Source organism: Oncorhynchus masou, chromosome 27 (genome assembly GCF_036934945.1).
Source record: "Oncorhynchus masou masou isolate Uvic2021 chromosome 27, UVic_Omas_1.1, whole genome shotgun sequence".
Classification (NCBI taxonomy): Eukaryota; Metazoa; Chordata; class Actinopteri; order Salmoniformes; family Salmonidae; genus Oncorhynchus; species Oncorhynchus masou.
Genome location: NC_088238.1, coordinates 60155756 through 60179364, shown reverse-complemented (window position 1 = coordinate 60179364; position 23609 = coordinate 60155756). Strand labels below are relative to the sequence as shown.

Genomic DNA, 23609 nt, shown 5'->3' with positions numbered 1-23609 from the left:
AGTCAGATATACAGACAGACAGACAGACAGACAGACAGACAGACAGACAGACAGACAGACAGACAGACAGACAGACAGACAGACAGACAGGCAGGCAGACAGACAGGCAGGCAGACAGACAGCCAGCCAGACGGCCATACAGACAGCAGCGTCGATAGGGAGTTGCTACTGTACTGTAGACCCGGGGCTGGTAAACTGTTCATTACACTGGGGAGACAGGAGATAGGCAGCTACAATCAGAGAGTTGTGGAAAGGTCAAGCTTTTATAATGAAAATAAAGCCTGTGTGAGCGAAGGGAGAAAGATTCTAGCATGACTCCAGTTGTTCTACTTCTTCATTTTCCACCCTTCTGTGAATGCTCCTGGTGAAATGATTCCCCTGGTCAAATGATTCCCTTGGTCAAATGATTCCCCTGGTGAAATGAATCCCCTGGTGAAATGATTCCCCTGGTCAAATGATTCCCCTGGTGAAATGAATCCCCTGGTCAAATGATTCCCCTGGTCAAATGATTCCCCTGGTCAAATTATTTCCCTGGTGAAATGATTCCCCTGGTCAAATGATTCCCCTGGTCAAATGATTCCCTTGTTCAAATGAATCCCCTGGTCAAATGATTCCCCTGGTCAAATGATTCTCCTGGTCAAATGATGCCCCTGGTCAAATGATTCCCCTGGTCAAATGATTCCCCTGGTCAAATGATGCCCCTGGTCAAATGATGCCCCTGGTCAAATGATTCCCCTGGTCAAATAATGCCCCTGGTCAAATAATGCCCCTGGTCAAATAATGCCCCTGGTCAAGTGACCCATGTGCACCCCATATCAACCATGCATGGTGGAACAAGAGATATGACTCATCTCTCTTTCTCTCTTTCTCTTTCTCTCAATTTCAATTGAAGGGCTTTATTGGCATGTGGAACACATGTTAACATTGCCAAAGCAAGTGAAATAGATAATAAACAAAAGTGAAATAAACAATAAAAATGAACAGTAAACATTACACTTACAAAAGTTACAAAATTATAAATTTAGTAAAAATGTAATTGTATGTGTATATACAGAGTTGTAATGATGTGCTAATATGCTGATGTCGGCTTAGTTTGCCTTGAATTGGGTCACGGGGGCTCTTATAGAAATGTAGTAAAGGAGTTGGTTCATCCTTTCCAACCAATGCCTATTCACGTGGGTGTGGCCACGATTGGGCATATTTTACTTCTGAAAACAATTCCCTCATTTTAAAAACTAAAATTACATTTAATCTTTTCACAAATAGTTTCATATTTAAACATTTAAATTGCACGACAATTCCATGTTAATCTGATAACTAGAATGTGTAGACTTTCCAATATACAGTTTATGTCATCCTATCATCAGTAATAATGTCTCAGATGACAACTGATCTGATATCATATTCTTTCAGTGCAACAGGGTAATGTCATGACAGAGTACAGAGGCCCATTATCAGCAACCATCACTCTGGGATGCTGGGCCTTCTAGGCAGAGTTCCTTTTACCGATCTTAATCTTTTCTTTTTATTGGCCAGTCTGAGATATGGCTTTTTCTTTACAACTCTGCCTAGAAGGCCAGCATCCCGGAGTTGCCTTTTCACTGTTGACGTTGAGACTGGTGTTTTGCGGATACTATTTAATGAAGCTGCCAGTTGAGGACTTGTGCGGCGTCTGTTTCTCAAACTAGACTCTCTAATGTACTTGTCCTCTTGCTCAGTTGTGCACTGGGGCCTCCCACTCCTCTTTCTATTCTGGTTAGAGCCAGTCTGAGCTTTTCTGTGAAGGGAGTAGTACACAGTGTTGTACAAGATCTTCAGTTTCTTTGCAATTTTTCACTTGGAATAGCCTTAATTTCTCAGAACAACAATAGACTGACGAGTTTCAGAAGAAAGTTATTTGTGTCTGGCCATTTTGAGCCTGTAATCGAACCCACAAATGCTGATGCTTCAGATACTCAACTAGTCTAAAGAAAGCCAGTTTTATTGCTTCTTTAATCAGGAACAACAATTTTCAGCTGTGCTAACATAATTGCAAAAGGGTTTTCTAATGATCAGTTGGCCTTTTAAAAATGATGAACTTGGATTAACATAACGTGCTATTGGAACACAGGAGTGATGGTTGCTGATAATGGGCCTTTGTACAGCTATGTAGATATTCCATTTAAAAATCAGCTGTTTCCAGCTACGATAGTCATTTACAACATTAACAATATCTACACTGTATTTCTGATCAATTTGATGTTATTTGAATGGACAGAAAATGTGCTTTTCTTGAAACAACAAGGACATTTCCAAGTGACCTCAAACTTTATAACGGTGGTGGACATATGGGATGTGTAATGCAAGATATATAAACATTATTAAAGTGACTAGTGATCTATTTATTAAAGTGGCCAATGATTTCAAGTCCGTATGTAGGCAGCAGCCTCTCTGTGTTAGTGACGGCTGTTTAACAGTCTGATGGCCTTGAGATAGAAGCTTTTTTTCAGTCTCTCAATCCCAGCGTTGATGCACCTGTATTGACCTCGCCTTTTGGATTGTAGCAGGGTGAGCAGTCAGTTGCTCGGGTGGTTGTTGTCCTTTATGATTTTTTTGGCCTTCCTATGACAATGGGTGTTGTAGGTGTCCTGGGGGGCAGGTAGTTTGCCCCCGGTGATTTTTGGAAATCAACAAAGCATGAGAAGACTTTGCCTTTGTTTTGGTTTGTTTGTTTGTCAATTAGGGTGTGCAGGGTGAATACGTGGTCTGTTGTACGGTAATTTGGTAAAAAATATATATAAATATTGACATTTGTTCAGTACATTGTTTTCATTGAGGAAATGTACGAGTCTGCTGTTAATGATAATGCAGAGGATTTTCCCAAGGTTGTTGTTGACGGGGCATATTTGGGAGGGAATACTGTCAACTCCAGGTAAGTGTATGTCCCCCTGTGTGCTGAGACAGTCAGGTTTTGGTCAGTTCTGGCATTTAGGTCGCAACAGACTAGTACATGTCCCTGGGCCTGGAAATGGTTTCTCTCCCCCTCTAAGATGGAGAAGCTGTCATCATTAGAGAATGAGGATTCTAGGGATATAGGTAAAACACATAAGGAAATTGCACTCTGTTGAGATAATTTCCTTATTAATTTCTAGCCAGATGTAAAATGTTCCTGTTTTCACTAATTGAATCGAGTGGGTTAGGTCTGCTTTATACAGAATTAGCATACCCCGTGAGTCTCTTCCATGTTTCACACCTGGTCATTTGGTGGATGGGGACTACCAGCTCTCTGTAACCTAGAGGGCAACCAGTAGGTCTGTCTCCTCTATACCACCCACCTGGTAGTGTGGTGGATGGGACTACCAGCTCTCTGTAACCTAGAGGACAACCAGTGTGTCCATCTCCTCTATACCACCCACCTGGTAGTGTGGTGGATGGGGACTACCAGCTCTCTGTAACCTAGAGGGCAACCAGTAGGTCTGTCTCCTCTATACCACCCACCTGGTAGTGTGGTGGATGGGGACTACCAGCTCTCTGTAACCTAGAGGGAAACCAGTAGGTCCTTCTCTCTGTAACCTAGAGGGAAACCAGTAGGTCCTTCTCTCTGTAACCTAGAGGGTAACCAGTAGGTCCTTCTCTCTGGAACCTAGAGGGAAACCAATAGGTCTGTCTCCTCTATACCCTGTATCTTGTACGTTGACGACGTCTGTATTTCCAATTGCTTTGGTGAAGTTTAGGTTCCAGCTTTTTAGTCCAAATGACAGATGACCTCAGACCTTGTATATTCCAGGATGAGATAGTAAAAGCTTTGTGTTCCATAGTGTCTAGTGTTGCTTTATTTCTCTCTGTCTCTGTCTCTGTCTCTGTCTCTCTCTCTCTCTCTCTCTCTCTCTCTCTCTCTCTCTCTCTCTCTCTCTCGCGCATGCCTGTGTGTGTGTCCCACTTACCTGTGTATGCCTTGCTTTGGCATTACAGTGTGACCCACTGTAACCTATTATTTTCCTTGCTTCGGCCTTGGGGATATGATCGTTGTGGAGAGCGCACCTTGCACCAGTGCTGGGTGAAGCGCAGTTCATCAAGAACCCTACAGGAAAATTCAAAATACATACATACACACACATACAGTGCCTTGCGAATGTATTCGGCCCCCTTGAACTTTGCGACCTTTTGCCACATTTCAGGCTTCAAACATAAAACTGTATTTTTTTGTGAAGAATCAACAACAAGTGGGACACAATCATGAAGTGGAATGATATTTATTGGATATTTCAAACTTTTTTAACAAATCAAAAACTGAAAAATTGGGCGTGCAAAATTATTCAGCCCCCTTAAGTTAATACTTTGTAGCGCCACCTTTTGCTGCGATTACAGCTGTAAGTCGCTTGGGGTATGTCTCTATCAGTTTGGCACATCGAGAGACTGAAATTATTTCCCATTCCTCCTTGCAAAACTGCTCGAGCTCTGTGAGGTTGGATGGAGAGCATTTGTGAACAGCAGTTTTCAGTTCTTTCCACAGATTCTCGATTGGATTCAGGTCTGGACTTTGACTTGGCCATTGTAACACCTGGATATGTTTATTTTTGAACCATTCCATTGTAGATTTTGCTTTATGTTTTGGATCATTGTCTTGTTGGAAGACAAATCTCCGCCCAATTTTTCAGTTTTTGATTTGTTAAAAAAGTTTGAAATATCCAATAAATGTCGTTCCACTTCATGATTGTGTCCCACTTGTTGTTGATTCTTCACAAAAAAATACAGTTTTATATCTTTATGTTTGAAGCCTGAAATGTGGCAAAAGGTCGCAAAGTTCAATGGGGTCCGAATACTTTCGCAAGGCACTATACATACATACATACATACATACATACATACATACATACATACATACATACATACATACATACATACATACATACACACACACACACACACACACACACACACACACACACACACACACACACACACACACACACACACACACACACACACACACACACACACACACACACACACACACACACATACACATACATACATACATAAACAAACTACCGTTCAAAAAGTTTGGGGTCACTTAGAATTCTCCTTTTTTTTGAGAAAAGCAAATAAAATTGTTCATAAAAATAACATCAAATTGCCATTATCAGCAACCATCACTCCTGTGTTCCAATGGCACGTTGTGTTAACTAATCCAAGTTTATAATTTGATTAATTGATCATTAGAAAACCATTTTGCAATTATATTAGCACAGCTGAAAACTGTTGTGCTGATTCCCAACGCACCAGTTCTTATAGCCTTTAGCCGTACCCTTATCCTACTCCTCGTCTGTTCTTCTGGTGATGTAGAGGTGAATCCAGGCCCTGTAGTCCCCTGTACTACACCTATTCCCCAGGCACCCTCTTTTGTTGACTTCTATAACCATAAAAGCCTTGGTTTTATGCATGTTAACATCAGAAGCCTCCTCCCTAAGTTTGTTTTACTCACTGCTTTAGCACACTCCGCCAACCCTGATGTCCTTGCCGTCTCTGAAACCTGGCTTAGGAAGGCCACCAAAAACTCAGAAATGTTCATTCCCAACTACAACATTTTCCATCAAGATAGAACTGCCAAAGGGGGTGGAGTTGCAATCTACTGCAGTGATAGCCTGAGTTCTGTCTTACTATCCAGGTCTGTGCACAAACAGTTTGAGCTTCTACTTTTCAAAAACCACCTTTCCAGAAATAACTCTCTCACTGTTGCCTCTTGTTATAGACCCCCCTCAGCCCCCAGCCCTGGACACCATACAGTTGTAGTCGGAAGATTACATACACTTAGATTAGAGTCATTAAAACTCGTTTTTCAACCACTCCACAAATTTATTGTAAACAAACTATAGCTTTAGCAAGTCGGTTAGGACATCTACTTTGTGCATGACACAAGTAATTTTTCCAACAATTGTTTACAGACAGATTATTTCACTTGTAATTCACTGTATCACAACTCCAGTGGGTCAGAAGTTTACATACACTAAGTTGACTGTGCCTTTAAACAGCTTGGAAAATTCCAGAAGATGATGTCATGGCTTTAGAAGCTTCTGCTAGGCTAATTGACATAATTTGAGTCAATTGGAGGTGTACCTGTGGATGTATTTCAAGGCCTACCTTCAAACTCAGTGCCTCTTTGCTTGACATCATGGGAAAATCACACAAAAAAATTTGCCAAGAATTGTAGACCTCCACATGTCTGGTTCATCCTTGGGATCAATTTCCAAACCCCTGAAGGTACCATGTTCATCTGTACAACCAATAGTGCGCAAGTATAAACATCATGGGACCACGCAGCTATCATTCTGCTCAGGAAGGAGACGCGTTCTGACTCCTAGAGATAAACATACCTTGGTGCAAAAAGTGCAAATCAATCCCAGAACAACAGAAAAGGACCTTGTGAAGATGCTGGAGGAAACAGGTACAAAAGTATCTATATCCACAGTAAAACGAGTCCTATATCGACATAACCTGAAATTCCGCTCAGCAAGGAAGAAGTCACTGCTCCAAAACCGCCATAAAAAGGCAGACTACGGTTTGCAACTGCACATATGGACAAAAATCGTACTTTTTGGACAAATGTCTTTTGGTCTGATGACGCAAAAATAGCCATAATGACCATCGTTATGTTTGGAGGAAAAAGGGGGAGAAGAATACCATCCCAACCGTGAAGCACGGGGGTGGCAGCATCATGTTGTGGGGGTGCTTTGCTGCAGGAGGGACTGGTGTATTTTGCAAAATAGATGGCACCATGAGGTTGAAAAAGTATGTGGATATATTAAAGCAACATCTCAAGACATCAGTCAGGAAGGTAAAAGCTTGGTCTTCCAAATGGACAATGACCCCAAGCATACTTTTACTTGTGGCATACTTTTACTTCTGACCTACTGGGAGTGAGAGGAGGTGAATCTGGGATGCTGGTCTTCTAGGCAGAGTTCATCTGTCCAGTGTTTGTGTTATTTTGCCCATCTTAATCTTTTCTTTTTATTGGCCAGTCTGAGATACGGCTTTTTCTTTGCAACTCTGCCTAGAAGGCCAGCATCCCAGAGTTACCTCTTCACTGTTGAAGTTGAGACTGGCGTTTTGTGGGTACTATTTAATGAAGCTGCTGTTGAGGACTTATGAGGTGTCTGTTTCTCAAACTAGACACTCTAACGTTCTTGTCCTCTTGCTCAGTTGTTCACCGGGGCCTCCCACTCCTCTTTCTATTCTGGTTAGAGACAGTTTGCGCTGTTCTGTGAAGGGAGTAGTACACAGCGTTGTTCGAGATCTTCAGTTTCTTGGCAATGTCTCACATGGAATAGCCTTCATTCACCAGAACAAGAATAGACTGACAAGTTTCAGAAGAAAGTTATTTGTTTCTAGCCATTTTGTGGCCAGTAATCGAACCCACAAATACTGATGCTCCAGATACTAAACTAGTCTAAAGAAGTCCAGATTTATTGCATCTTTAATCAGGAACAACCGTTTTCAGCTGTGCTATCATAATTGCAAAAGGGTTTTCTAATGATCAATTAGCCTTTTACAAATTATAAACTAGGATTAGCTAACACAGCGTGCCATTGGAACACAGGAGTGATGGTTGTTGATAATAGGCCTCTGTACTCCTATATAGATATTCCATTAAAAATCTGACTTTTCCAGCTACAATAGTCATTTCCAACATTAACAATATCTACACTGTATTTCTGTTTTTTTTTAATGGACAAAAACAATGTGACCCTAAACTTTTGAATGGCAGTGTACACACACACACGCACACACACACACACACACACACACATACACACATACACACATACACACACATACACACATACATACACATACACACATACACACATACACACATACATACACACACACACACACACACACACACATACACACATACATACACAATTGCCTTTGTGACCTTAGTGGGAGACCCCACTCCACCGTATCAGCCCAGAGAGAGTACCCGCCTCAACCAAAATGCATTAGCATTTGTGTATCATAAATATGGAAATGGAGCCTTTGCAACGTGAGAGATAACGGGCTCCGTTCCTGGATCCTCGATTAGGGAGGGAATGCCAGTCTGCTTCGGCCTGATAATTGGTGACATTGCAATACCGAAACAGTCTAAAGGGGCACGTCATCTTCATGCCCCTTCACCAATCCAGTCCCTCTAAGTTGGAGGTGTTAGAAGGGAGGTGAAAGTGACCAGAGGTCCTTTTAATTTAATGCAAAACTTTTCTGTCACAAATGACCAAGATTTGTTTTGTGTAAGATGATGGATAAATGTAAAATGATTTATTTTGGTGACTTATGACTTATTCTTCACCTATTTATTAGTTTGTTTGAAATTGTATTTTAAAGAAACAGCAAAGGCTACTTAAATGGTTCAACGACTCAGATATTATCATATATATAAATGTTGTTATTATTATTATTATTATATTATCAGAAGCTGGCATGTAAATTCAGCAAATTAGATTTTGTGGTGTGGGTAGGGTGGCAATGCTTTTAAGATAAAAAAAAAAATTGCATTAAAATGAAACTGCATGAATAATCAATCGGAAATTAAATGTGACAGAAATTATAATTATAATATAATAATAAACATTGCAATCGTTTTTTACCTAAGGTGTCTTCCGTAAGTCAGGAAGTTTCTTTCTTTAAAAAGGTCTTTTGATCGGTGTGTTTTGTATTTGGTATAATGTTAACTTACTGTATGTCATTGCCAGCAGCATTCCACCCTGCATACCACTGCTAGCTTGCTTTTGAAGCTAATGTCCTGAGGGTTCCCATGGCACTTATCGTAGGGGTGTTAACCCCGGTGTCAATCCCTGGATGGGAGACCAGATGCTGCATTGGAAGTGGTGTTGGAGTTCTCAGGCCAGTGTAGGAGAAAATTATTCAAACAAAAGATATAAAACGCAAAGTTCAAGTGGGGGATATTTCAAACTTTTTTAACAAATACAAAATTATTCAAAAGGTCGCAAAGTTCAAGGGGGCACTGTACCTGGTGAAATAACAGATAAATAATATTAAAAAATAAATTGGTTTCAATATGCTGCTGCTAAAAATCGACCATGTATAGAGATACATATGATTAATATTAGTGTTAATCAAAGTCATTCAGAGGTGTCTCACATTAATTCCGTCAGTGGCCTAGTGGTTAGAGTGTTGGACTAGTAACCGGAAGGTTGCAAGTTCAAACCCCGACCTGACAAGGTACAAATCTGTCATTCTGCCCCTGAACAGGCAGTTACCCCACTGTTCTTAGGCTGTCATTGAAAATAAGAATTTGTTCTTAAACTGACTTAGTTAAATAAATGTAAAAAAAATAATACATGGGACTCATTTTTGACGTTTCATTTAAGCAAAGGTTATTGTCAATAACTCATCAAAAGTACAATGTTAAAAATGAGTAATTTGCTTTCTGTTTAAACTGTTTTTCCCCCCCAAAGGGACCTAAGGGAGAAACTTTCCATAGACTACGGATCAGAGAGAGAGTTTCTATCCCTGCATAACCAATGTTTCCAGCTGAAGGTCTATGAGTAAGTACATTTGCAATCTAACCCTTAACTGCACTCTGAGGTTGTATCGTTGCATTATTTTTGGTTGGCAGCAACTTATAAGAAAGAAAACTGGTCTTTGGAATGGTGAAAGTAATGAATGGAACAATTATTAATGTCTTCGACCAGCAGATGTACTTCATTGTCTGCATTCATTGAGTCCAACATTCAGTAAGGAAACGGTCCGTTGAAAAAGTATAATTGATATGGTCAATAGATTGTAGGTTGAAGGAAATTCTACATTCTACATTCCGACGTTATACTGTGCAATGGATATCCAACTGAAAGTGGCTTTTCATACTAAGGGTGACCATAGACCCTAGAGCCTCATTGTATTAAGAGATGATGTTAGGTGTGCTTCTGGACCAGGTAGCTCTTGTAAAATAGATTGTTTATCTCAGTGAGACTAACCTGTATAAATAACGATGATATTTAAAAAAAATGTTTTTTTTTAAATTAAATTAAATTTTAAAAAACACAGCCGGAGGTTTGCATGTCGGTCTTCCTACCTTGAAGACTTGAAGCCGCCTTACCTTAGTCAACCTGAGCCAACTCAGGTAAATATCTTCTGTAGAACTGTAAAGCACCCTGGAGGAGAAGCTGAGCGGCTAAATCAACTCAATTTAATCAACAGTACGGATTCTTTCACTTCCCTGCCTGTCTGGCTCCCTATGGAATCCCCAGTCTGCTTGCCAGCTAGAATCTGTTCTCTGTTGGTTGCAATTTTGATTAAAATAAAAATGCTGAGAGTCTTCTGAGCCTGTGGGTGGTTGCAATTTTAAAAGATTAAAATAAAAATGATCTGAGATCTCTCTCACACTACCAAATATCCGTCCCACACTACCAAGGCACACTTTCTCTCTCACACTACCAAGTGCACAGTCTCACACTACCAAGTTACCACTATTCTCTCTCACACTACCAAGTGCACACTTTCTCTCTCCTCTCACACTACCAAGTGCACACTATCCCTCTCACACTACCAAGTGCACACTTTCTCTCTCACACTACCAAGTGCACACTTTCTCTCTCACACTACCAAGTGCACACTTTCTCTCTCACACTACCAAGTGCACACTATCCCTCTCACACTACCAAGTGCACACTTTCCCTCTCACACTACCAAGTGCACACTTTCTCTCACACTTTCTCTCTCACAATACCAAGTGCACACTATCCCTCTCACACTACCAAGTGCACACTTTCTCTCTCACACTACCAAGTGCACACTTTGCACACTTTCTCTCTCACTCTACCAAGTGCACACTTTCTCTCTCACACTACCAAGTGCACACTTTCTCTCTCACACTACCAAGTGCACACTTTCTCTCTCACACTACCAAGTGCACACTATCCCTCTCACACTACCAAGTGCACACTTTCTCTCTCACACTACCAAGTGCACACTTTCTCTCTCACACTACCAAGTGCACACTTTCTCTCTCACACTACCAAGTCCACACTTTTGCTGCATTTACCGTGAAAATAATGATATTCTAAAATACTAGAAAATAATGTTTCAGACTTGGCTACTGCAACTTCTCTTCTTTTGATATTCTACACGTAATACATGTTTACTGGATTCATCATGGCCTAGATACACAACAAATAGCTTTGTTTGTTTGTTAGTTTTTGCAGCCCCACTCGACCTCCCTATCTCTCTGTCCGTGTTTTCTTCACGTACATCTCCACACCCCACTTGAATTGTCTTAACTCAGTTCCACAGCACCAGACAGAAGTTGTGTGTTCAGTTGGCCTACTTCTCTCAATCACACACTCTACACCCCCGTATCCGCTCTTTCCTGGGCCTAGAGCATCACCCCCCCCCCCTTTTAGACACCAGAGAACATAGTCTCTACTAGCTCAGGGTCCTTGGCGACCCGTCAAACACCCAAGGCGACGTACCAGTCTCCCCTTTCCTTTCCCCTTTGCCATGTGCCTTTAACCATGATCCTGAGAAGACGTGGCATTGATAGACACATAAACCCAGGGCCCCTCTCGTCTCACTCCCCCGTGGAGCCACAGCGTCGCTCCGAATCCTTTCCGATAATGGAAAGAATCTCTCCGTCTCTCCCACTTCCTGATCATCAGTACAAGTCTTCTCTCATCCACCTCCCTTGTGTTTAAATGGCCCATCCAGCACCCTTGTGTTTAAATGGCCCATCCAGCACCCTTGTGTTTAAATGGCCCATCCAGCTCCCTTGTGTTTAAATGGCCCATCCAGCTCCCTTGTGTTTAAATGGCCCATCCAGCTCCCTTGTGTTTAAATGGCCCATCCACCTCCCGTGTTTTTTAAATGGCCCATCCAGCACCCTTGTGTTTAAATAGCCCATCCACCTCCCTTGTTTTTTAAATGGCCCATCCACCTCCCTTGTGTTTAAATGGCCCATCCAGCACCCTTGTGTTTAAATGGCCCATCCAGCTCCCTTGTGTTTAAATGGCCCATCCACCTCCCTCGTGTTTAAATGGCCCTTCCACCTCCCTTGTGTTTAAATAGCCCATCCACCTCCCGTGTTTTTTAAATGGCCCATCCACCTCCCGTGTTTTTTAAATGGCCCATCCACCTCCCGTGTTTTTTAAATAGCCCATCCACCTCCCGTGTTTTTTAAATGGCCCATCCACCTCCCTTGTTTTTTTAAATGGCTCTCTCTCTTGTTCTGAACAGCAGCCAATATTGGAGAGAAATGCCTGGGGCGGTAAAAGTGAGCTCTGGGAACCCATACACTGCCTAGCTTTAATATAACTAATAGTTGTTATTTAAATACATTGAATTCATTTCGTACTCGTGCGAGAGCGTTGGTGGAGGATCATTCTGAGGCAATGATGGGAGCAGAACGAGTGGCTCAGTGTATTAGATAACCCTAATGGGGGACAGAAATGACAAAAGCTGATTGAGACACAGAACCCCACACAGACACACATTCTCTCTATCTCCCCCCCCGCTTTCTCTCGAATGCACACATACATACTCTCTTTCTCGCTCACGGTCACACACACACACTCCACTCACACATACTCTCACACACAGACACTCAATTCAGCTCAGTTTACTCTTTAGATACTGTTCATAATAACTCAACTCCTCCTCGTTGATTTGAAGAATCTTCTGTCTCAACTCCTAGATTTGAAGAATCTTCAGTCTCAACTCCTCCTTTGTTTGATCGTTTCGTAAAGTACGTCCATATGAATAATTTCCCCTATTCTAGTTTCTTAGCCCTCTGTGATATTAGTCGAGGGAAAATATATTGATACTGGGATTTCAAAGGGAAACATTTCCTTTTGTTGTCGAACACTTTCAAGAAGACAGATTAATGGTGAGATTAGTAGTTGAATGCAGTATAGAGACGCACTTCAAATTGCCTTGATATAAATCCATTTCTCCACAGGCCGCAAACAACCCAAATCTGAGAAGTAGTTCTGTGTGAATCGTCATTAACTATTTTCCAATACAACTAGGCCTACAGAAATGTTTTCACCTCTCTTTCTGCTAAATATTTATTTAAATGAATGCAAATTTCACAAAACACCCATCTCTAATAATCTCTGAATGTTTCACGCAAAAAAAAAAGTACATTTTACGTACCTAAGTCAAGATTGTCACCTATAGTACGTGGCTCTGTGATGCCTCAGACATCGTCTCGGCAGCCGCAGTTGACGCAACTCAGCGACGTGTGAAGGAGGACACCCCGTAATAAACCTCTCAGAAGTGGCGCTACCTACTGCCAAGTCTTAATACTGCGAGTGGAATTGTGGACGTTTTCCTCAAAGCAACTTTAAATTGAGGGCCTCGGATTTATGCAATACTGTCAGGTCGGATTCACTCAGTCTTCCAACTGTAGTGGCATTAGAAAGTAGTTTGTTGAATGAGTCATGCCTTGTGACAGGAAGGAAGTGAAAAGAGAACGTTTAACACAACTCAATTGGCACTTCCCTGTCTTTAATATCACATATAGGTTTAACATAAAATAGGTTATTTTAGGGGTTCTTTTAGGGGGGGGGGGTGACAAAGAAACACTATCGAAACCAATGCCTAGAGGGGACAATTTGAGATAGATGCAATGGAGCCAGTTCAAGCTGGCGTGCGTCGAGTGCTTGATGTGGCGACTGCCTCAGGAGTTACCAAGGCGATGTAAACAGTCTGTTAGAGCTCTGGAAGAACACATCGAGGTTGGTAAAACCTCAGGGACCGACACATGCAGAGGATCTTGGTGTAATGTATACACACTGTTGTGATATTAGGCATCATACATCTCAAGAGCATTTTCTCCCCATTTTCTCAACAGTATCTTTCATGCCATTGTTTGTTCCATTGCGGTTTTAGGGCTCAGAATTGAGGTGAGCCTCTGCGTCTTGATGTCAGGTGTCATGTCGAGGATACAACTGCCTATGTGTGTATTATTTCTGGCAGACCTGGGTTCAAATACTATCTAAAATAATACTTTTGCTATGCTTGATTGAGATTTCCTGGCACAATGGAACCAATAGAATTTTCCCTAAACCCCACTCACTACAGACAGGCTAGAGAAAATTCTCTAACTATTTGAAAGATTTCAAATAGTATTTGAACCCAGCTCTGGATGCAGCAGGGATATATACTGAACAAAAAAAATATGAATACAAGATGCAACAATTTCAAAGATTTTACTGAGTTACAGTCCATATAAGGAAATCTGTCAATTGAAATAAAACATTTTATTGTCCCCCAGCACAAGGTGCACCTGTGTAATGATCACGCTGTTTAATCAGCTTCTTGATATGCCACACCTGTCAGGTGGATGGATTATCTCGGCAGTGGAGAAATGCTCACTAACAGCGATGGAAACACATTTGTGCAAAACATTTGAGAGAAATAAGCTTTTTGTGCGTATGGAACAATGTCTGGTCTCTTTTATTTCAGCTCATGAAACACGAGACCAATACTTTACATGTTGCGTTTATATTTTTTGTTCAGTGTGAGGTGTGGAGAGGAAGCCAGAAGGCCTGAAGCCCAGTCCATCATAATATGAACGAGTTTGTCGACAACAGCTGGGTCGGTTACTGCAGATCCACGCCTTGCGGAGCCAGTTCTTTGTCTCACTCGGCTGCTTTTGAAATTGTGATAGATGTGGCAGGAATTTCATCATTAATGTTAATAAGTTACCCCGGAAATTAATTCATTTCAAAGGTCACATTTGGTCGATTGTCTTACGCACTCAGGCACATCCACTAATCAAGTAGTTGACCGCAGGATTGATGTCATAGAGAATAATACATCTTCAATCAGGGGGCTGAAGGTGAAATGACCATCTGAATTGCTCTGGTTAATAACTGCTATTAAAAGTCATCTCCTCGTTAGACTATGCCTCTGCATAAATGTCCTGGAAAATAGTGCAGTGGAAAACAGCAGTGCAACACTTTTCCTACGTCCAAGTAGTCTTACATGATTTCCTTTCCTCTTCTTCTTCTCCATGACCACTGATCCCCTTGACTGGTGAAAATAATAGGGTGGGCCCCCGTCCAGAAACATCCCCTGTCCCGAAACAACCCCTATCCCCCATCCCTTGTCCAGAAACAACCCCTATCCCCCATCCCCTGTCCAGAAACAACCCCTAGCCCCCATCCCCTGTTCAGAAACAACCCCTACCCCCCATCCCTAGTCCAGAAATATCCCCCATCCCCTGTTCAGAAACAACCCCTATCCCCCATCCCTGTCCAGAAACAACCCCTATCCCCCATCCCTTGTCCAGGAATATCCCCCATCCCCTGTTCAGAAACAACCCCTACCCCCCATCCCCTGTCCAGAAACAACCCCTAGCCCCCATCCCCCGTCCAAAAACAACCCCTAGCCCCCATCCCCGTCCAGAAAAAAACAACCCCTAGAAACAACCCCCCATCCCCATCCCCTGTCCAGAAACAACCCCTATCCCCCATCCAGAAACAACCCCTAGCCCCCATCCCCCCCTGTCCAGAAACAACCCCTTGTAGCCCCCATCCCCTGTCCAGAAACAACCCCTAGCCCCCATCCCCTGTCCAGAAACAACCCCATCCCCCATCCCTGTCCAGAAACAACCCCTAGCCCCCATCCCCTGTCCAGAAACAACCCCTAGCCCCCATCCCCTGTCCAGAAACAACCCCTAGCCCCCATCCCCTGTCCAGAAACAACCCCTAGCCCCCATCCCCTGTCCAGAAACAACCCCTATCCCCCATCCCCCCATCCCCTGTCCAGAAACAACCCCTAGCCCCCATCCCCTGTCCAGAAACAACCCCTAGCCCCCATCCCTCTCCAGAAACAACCCTAGCCCCCATCCCTGTCCAGAAACAACCCTAGCCCCCATCCCCCCCCTGTCCAGAAACAACCCCTAGCCCCCATCCCCCTCCAAAAACAACCCTAGCCCCCATCCCCTGTCCAGAAACAACCCCTAGCCCCCACCCCTGTCCAGAAACAACCCCATCCCCCATCCCCTGTCCAGAAACAACCCCTATCCCCCATCCCCTGTCCAGAAACAACCCCTAGCCCTATCCCCAACAACCCCTGTAGCCCCATCCCCTGTTCAGAAACAAGATCCCCAACAGAAACAACTAGCCCCATCCCCTCCAGAAGCCCCCATCCCCTGTCCAGAAACAACCCCTAGCCCCCATCCCCTGTTCAGAAAGAAAGCCCCAATCCCTGTCCAGAAACAACCCCTAGCCCCCATCCCCCCTGGGTCCAGAAACACCCCTAGCCCCTCCTGTCCATCCCCCCCCCCCTGTCCAGAAACAACCCCTAGCCCCCATCCCTGTCCAGAAACAACCCCTATCCCCATCGCCTGTCCAGAAACCCTAGCCCCCATCCCTGTCCAGAAACAACCCCTAGCCCCCATCCCCTGTCCAGAAACAACCCCTAGCCCCCATCCCCTGTCCAGAAACAAAGCCCCCATCCCCTGTCCAGAAACAACCCTAGCCCCATCCCTGTTCAGAAACAACCCCTAGCCCCCATCCCCTGTCAGAAACAACCCATTTGGAGCCCCCATCCCCTGTCCAGAAACAATGCTGTGTTGCATCCAAAGAAACCATACCTACCCATCCCCTGTCCAGAAACAACCATGTATTGTGAGATTTTAGCCCCCATCCCTGTGTCTTTCCAGAAACAACCCCTAGCCCCCATCCCCTGTTCAGAAACAACCTGTATCCCCATCCCCTGTTCAGAAAAACCCAAAATCCCTATTCCCCTGTTCAGAAACAACCCCTATCCCCCCCTGTTCAGAAACAACCCCTAGCCCCATCCGCTCTCCAAAACAACCCCTAGCCCCCATCCCCTGTCCAGAAACAACCCCTATCCCCATCCCCTGTCCAGAAACAACCCCTATCCCCCATCCCCTGTCCAGAAACAACCCCTATCCCTATCCCCCATCCCCTGTCCAGAAACAACCCCTATCCCCATCCCCTGTCCAGAAACAACCCTTGGTTTGAAGAAATCAACTGTGGGAGCAATTATTAGGAAATGGAAGACATACAAGACCACTGATAATCTCCCTCGATCTGGGGCTCCACGCAAGATCTCACCCCGTGGGGTCAAAATGATCACAAGAACGGTGAGCAAAAATCCACACGGGGGGACCTAGTGAATGACCTGCAGAGAGCTGGGACCAAAGTAACAAAGCCTACCATCAGTAACACACTACGCCGCCAGGGACTCAAATCCTGCAGTTCCCACCTGCTTAAGCCAGTACATGTCCAGGCCCGTCTGAAGTTTGCTAGAGAGCATTTGGATGATCCAGAAGAAGATTGGGATAATGTCATATGGTCAGATGAAACCAAAATATAACTTTTTTGTAAAAACTCAACTCGTCGTGTTTGGAGGACAAAGAATGCTGTGTTGCATCCAAAGAACACCATACCTACTGTGAAGCATGGGGGTGGAAACAGTTGGCTGTTTTTCTGTAAAGGGACCAGGACGACTGATCCGTGTCAAGGAAAGAATGAATGGGGCCATGTATTGTGAGATTTTGAGTGAAAACCTCCTTCCATCAGCAAGGGCATTGAAGATGAAAAGTGGCTGTGTCTTTCAGCATGACAATGATCCCAAACACTACAAGAGTTGTTATGGGACCTAGCCAGTCTAATTGTGTCACATCCATAGAAAATCTTTGGAGAGAGTTGGAAGTCCGTGTTGCCCAGCAACAGCCCCAAAACATCACTGCTTTGTATCCATGGAGCGGTTTCAGTGTGTGAAAACCTTGTGAAGACTTACAGAGGGAAATGTTTGACCTCTGTCATTAAAAGGGTATATAACAAACTATTAGGGAGACTGGAACATTCATTATTGACCAAACACTTATTTTCCACCATAATTTGCAAATACATTCATTAAAAATCCTAGCATGTGTTTAGATTTTTTTCTCTCATTTGTCTGTCATAGTTGAAGAGACTATGATGAAAAACCTCTCATCTTTTTAAGTTGGAGAACAACACAGTAAATACTTTTTTACCCCACTGTATATCCCATCACAACATCCCATTATTTAGTGTATATATAGCTATATTATGTAGGGAAATGTAGAACACATCATTATGTAGAAGGAGTAGCATATATTTTTTCTCTTCAAGACTATCATATTTTTCATCTCATATATGTAAGATGGAATACCTCTCATCATTATTAGCATCGTATAGTTAGCTGGAACAACATTATGTATAGACTACCTCATCAAGAACACTAATATGAGTCATCATCACTATGTAGGGAGACTGGAAAACCTCTCACATTATGTTATATCTCATCACTAGCTAGTTGGAACAGCTATCATTATGTGATACACATCATTATATTGTGATATATACTCCAAGACTAATATGTGAGTCATCATCACAAACACATATGTAGTAGAGAAAAATATAACAATGAAAAAATATCACAATGAAGTAGAAGAAATATATGCTACTAACGCTTCTAATAAATACTACATTTCTACAAAGGGAATACTTGTATATGATGTGTTTGGGTGGTGCAGTGAGGTGTTCAGAGTCACTTTGATACAAGAGTTGTTATGGGACCTTTCACATCTCCTCTATGTTAAAGTCATCACACTCATCATTTGTATCCAAGACGGAACACCTCTCATTTTGTGTGTGAACACTCATCATTAGAGAAAGACCAAAATGAACACCTCTCATCTATTACATCATCACTATGTGGTCATCTCATGTGTACTGTAGTTATGTAGGGAGACTACCATTATGTAGCAGCATGAGACTAGAATATGAGACAACCCACAAACACATGTTAGCTAGCTAGTTAGCTACAACACACAGGTATAGCTACTCCAAGACTAATATGAGTCATCTCACAAACACATGTTTGCTAGCTAGTTAGCTACAACACACAAGTATAGCTACTCCAAGACTAATATGAGTCATCTCACAAACACATGTTAGCTAGCTAGTTAGATACAACACACAGGTATAGCTACTCCAAGACTAATATGAGTCATCTCACAAACACATGTTAGCTAGCTAGTTAGATACAACACACAGGTATAGCTACTCCAAGACTAATATGAGTCATCTCACAAACATATGTTAGCTCGCTAGTTAGCTACAACACACAGGTATAGCTACTCCAAGACTAATATGAGTCATCTCACAAACACATGTTAGCTAGCTAGTTAGCTACAACACACAGGTATAGCTACTCCAAGACTAATATGAGTCATCTCACAAACACATGTTAGCTAGCTAGTTAGATACAACACACAGGTATAGCTACTCCAAGACTAATATGAGTCATCTCACAAACACATGTTAGCTAGCTAGTTAGATACAACACACAGGTATAGCTACTCCAAGACTAATATGAGTCATCTCACAAACACATGTTAGCTAGCTAGTTAGATACAACACACAGGTATAGCTACTCCAAGACTAATATGAGTCATCTCACAAACACATGTTAGCTAACTAGTTAGATACAACACATAGGTATAGCTACTCCAAGACTAATATGAGTCATCTCACAAACACATGTTTGCTAGCTAGTTAGATACAACACACAGGTATAGCTACTCCAAGACTAATATGAGTCATCTCACAAACACATGTTAGCTAGCTAGTTAGCTACAACACACAGGTATAGCTACTCCAAGACTAATATGAGTCATCAAGACAAAGTCATTCCTTTACTCTCTGCCATTATCATCAAAAATATATCCGGTTTTGTTCCTATTGAGAGGCAGTTAGTTAGCTAGCTATAACGTTAGACTACAGTACATGTTAGGTGTAACAAGTACACCGCTAGCTAGATAAACATGGCTAGCTTGCCTTGTAATGGTACTATTCAATCACCAAATTGTACTGTACTGAACAACACTGCCTCGTGTAAAAAAAAAAGAAAAAAGTGTGCTTATATTGCTAGCTACCGACAGCAAAATACTTGTTTGTTATTTGTCCTCCTGAGTCCTGGTCCAGCTGGTCTAGGCTGCTGCCGCTGCTTGCTGTCCTCGCAGTTATTTTTCTTGCTGCCTCAACTCTTCTTTGGTGTATTCCAGCTCAAATAAATAGGACTGTATGTTCCTATGGAAACGTAAAAATAAATGCTGTCGTCCACCTCTTCTTGGAAAGAGGAATTAAAAGAAACAACCGTTGTAATTATTTAGGCGTCTCGGATAGACAAGTCGATGGTAAAATAGCTTACATGAACCTGTAAACTAGTACCTCCCCCGTTTTTGGAAAAAAAAACCTGCCTTCAAGGGTTTGAACAAGATAGTAGGGCTCCCATCAGGCTTTAGTCTTTACAAAACCAGGAAAAATGAGTCAACCTAGATATCCTGCAATGTGCTTGGCAGATAGGAACATTGTTGAGGCAAGTCCAATGACTCTATTGAACAAGGACAACAATATCTACTCGCCGCGAGCGTGATCGTGCAATCGGGCGAAACAAAAAGACCACAACAATTGTTACAAAACATGACAAACATATTTTTTTTGATCAGACAGCAGGCCCAATCAACCAATGACCAATCAACCAACTCTCCCGATGCAAAACAATACTGCTAATTGTGTCTGGAACACCTCTTGTCGCTCTCATGTAGGGAGACTCAAACACCTCTCATCATTATGTAGGGAGACTGGAACACCTCTCATCATTATGTAGGGAGACTCAAACACCTCTCATCATTATGTAGGGAGACTGGAACACCTCTCATCATTATGTAGGGAGACTGAACACCTCTCATCATTATGTAGGAGACTGGAACACCTCTCATCATTATGTAGGGAGACTGGAACACCTCTCATCATTATGTAGGGAGACTCAAACACCTCTCATCATTATGTAGGGAGACTGGAACACCTCTCATCACTATGTAGGGAGACTGGAACACCTCTCATCATTATGTAGGGAGACTGGAACACCTCTCATCATTATGTAGGGAGACTGGAACACCTCTCATAGTTATGTAGGGAGACTGGAACACCTCTCATTATGTAGGGAGACTCACTATCATTATGTAGGGAGACTGGAACACCTCTCATCATTATGTAGGGAGAGAACACCTCTCATCATTATGGAACACCTCTCATCATTATGTAGGGAGACTGGAACACCTCTCATCATTATGTAGTGAGACTGGAACACCTCTCATCACTATGTAGGGACCTCTCATCATTATGGAACACCTCTCATCATTATGTAGGAGACTGGAACACCTCTCATCATTATGTGGAACACCATTATGTAGGGAGACTCATCATTATGTAGGGAGACTGGAACACCTCTCATCACTATGTAGGGAGACTGGAACACCTCTCATCATTATGTAGGGAGACTGGAACACCTCTCATCACTATGTAGGGAGACTGGAACACCTCTCATCATTATGTAGGGAGACTGGAACACCTCTCATTATGTAGGGAGACTGGAAACCTCTCACATTATGTAGGGAGACTGGAACATCATTATGTAGGGAGACTGGAACACCTCTCATCATTATGTAGGGAGACTGGAACACCTCTCATCATTATGTAGGGAGACTCAAACACCTCTCATCATTATGTAGGGAGACTGGAACACCTCTCATCACTATGTAGGGAGACTGGAACACCTCTCATCATTATGTAGGGAGACAGGAACACCTCTCATCACTATGTAGGGAGACTGGAACACCTCTCATCATTATGTAGGGAGACTCACTCATCATTATGTAGGGAGACTGGAAACACTCATCATTATGTAGGGAGACTGGAACATCATCATTATGTAGGGAGACTGGAACACCTCTCATCATTATGTAGGGAGACTGGAACACCTCTCATCATTATGTAGGGAGACTGGAACACCTCTCATCATTATGTAGGGAGACTGGAACACCTCTCATCATTATGTAGGGAGACTGGAACACCTCTCATCATTATGTAGGGAGACTGGAACACCTCTCATCATTATGTAGGGAGACTGGAACACCTCTCATCATTATGTAGGAGACTGGAAACAGATCATTATGTAGGGAACTGGAACACCTCTCATCATTATGTAGGGGACTGGACTGGAACACCTCTCATCATTATTATGTAGGGAGACTGGAACACCTCTCATCATTATGTAGGGAGACTGAATCATCATCATTATGTAGGGAGAATGGAACACTCTCATCATTATGTAGGGAGACTGGAACACCTCTCATCATTATGTAGGGAGACTGGAACACCTCTCATCATTATGTAGGGAGATTATGTAGGGAACTGGAACACCTCTCATCATTATGTAGGGAGACTGGAACACCTCTCATAGTTATGTAGGGAGACTGGAACTCTCATCATTATGTAGGGAGACTCATCATTATGTAGGGAGACTGGAACACCTCTCATCATTATGTAGGGAGACTGGAACACCTCTCATCACTATGTAGGGAGACTGGAACACCTCTCATCATTATGTAGGGAGACTGGAACACCTCTCATCATTATGTAGGGAGACTGGAACACCTCTCATCATTATGTAGGGAGACTGGAACACCTCTCATCACTATGTAGGGAGACTGGAACACCTCTCATCACTATGTAGGGAGACTGGAAAAATACCCCAAATACTGTCTAGCGTTGAAGTTTCCTTTTAATGACAATTATATACACATCTTGGTGTTAATGTAATTTTTAGTCATTCGAAGACAGATTGTGGAAAACTATTCTTGGCACCATAGTTTCTAGAGACTTTGTTGGATATGTGTGTTGCTGTCATTTCTATTAAAAGTGAAGTCTGTTTTTATTTGAATCCCCAGAGGTATCCATAATGTATGATAGTGGATAAATTTAGTTATGGGGCGGGTAAATTGAGATTTTATTATACAGTTGATAGTAGTTGAAAAGATACGAGCTCAAAGTACATAGGCTTACTTAGGATTGTTTATTTCAAAACCAACTTTATTTGTCACATTGCCAACATGTAGACCTTACCGTGAAATGCTTATACAGCCCTTGACCAACAGATGTAGACCTTACCGTGAAATGCTTACTTACAAACCCTTAACCAACAGATGTAGAACGTGAAATGCTTACTTACAAGCCCTTGACCAACAGATGTAGACCTTACCGTGAAATGCTTACAAACTTACAGAAGCCCTTAACCAACAGATGTAGACCTTACCGTGAAATGCAGATTACTTACAAGCCCTTAACCAACAGATGTAGACCTTACCGTGAAATGCTTACTTACAAACCCTTAACCAGACAGATGTACAAGACCAGATTACCTTAACGTGAAATGCTTACTTACAAGCCCTTAACCAACAGTGCAGTTCAAGAAGAAGAAAATATTTACCAAGTAGACTAAAATAAGAAGTGACACAATAAGAATAACAATAACGAGGCTATATACAGGGGGCACCGGTACCGAGTCAGTGTGCAGGGGTACAGGCGAATTGAGGTAGTCTGTACATGTAGGTGGGGGTGAAGTGACTATGCATAGGTAACAAACAAACAGCGACTACCAGCAGTGTACAAGAGGGGGGGTCAATGTAAATTGTCCGGTGGCGATTTTAATGAATTGTTCAGGAGTCTATTGGCTAGAAGCTGAGAGTAGAATGCTGTTGAGGAGCC

General features: G+C 42.6%; 1 protein-coding gene across 3 annotated transcripts in view; it reads left to right on the top strand.

Annotated features, from left to right (window-relative positions):
* Positions 1-23609, top strand: part of LOC135516478 (glucosidase 2 subunit beta-like) — a 290273-nt gene that overhangs the window by 171650 nt on the left and 95014 nt on the right. For all 3 annotated transcript variants that reach the window (XM_064940816.1, XM_064940815.1, XM_064940817.1), the window contains exon 12: positions 9456-9545. In XM_064940816.1, coding sequence (XP_064796888.1) covers positions 9456-9545 — 90 coding nt within the window. The remainder of the gene's footprint in view (positions 1-9455; positions 9546-23609) is intronic.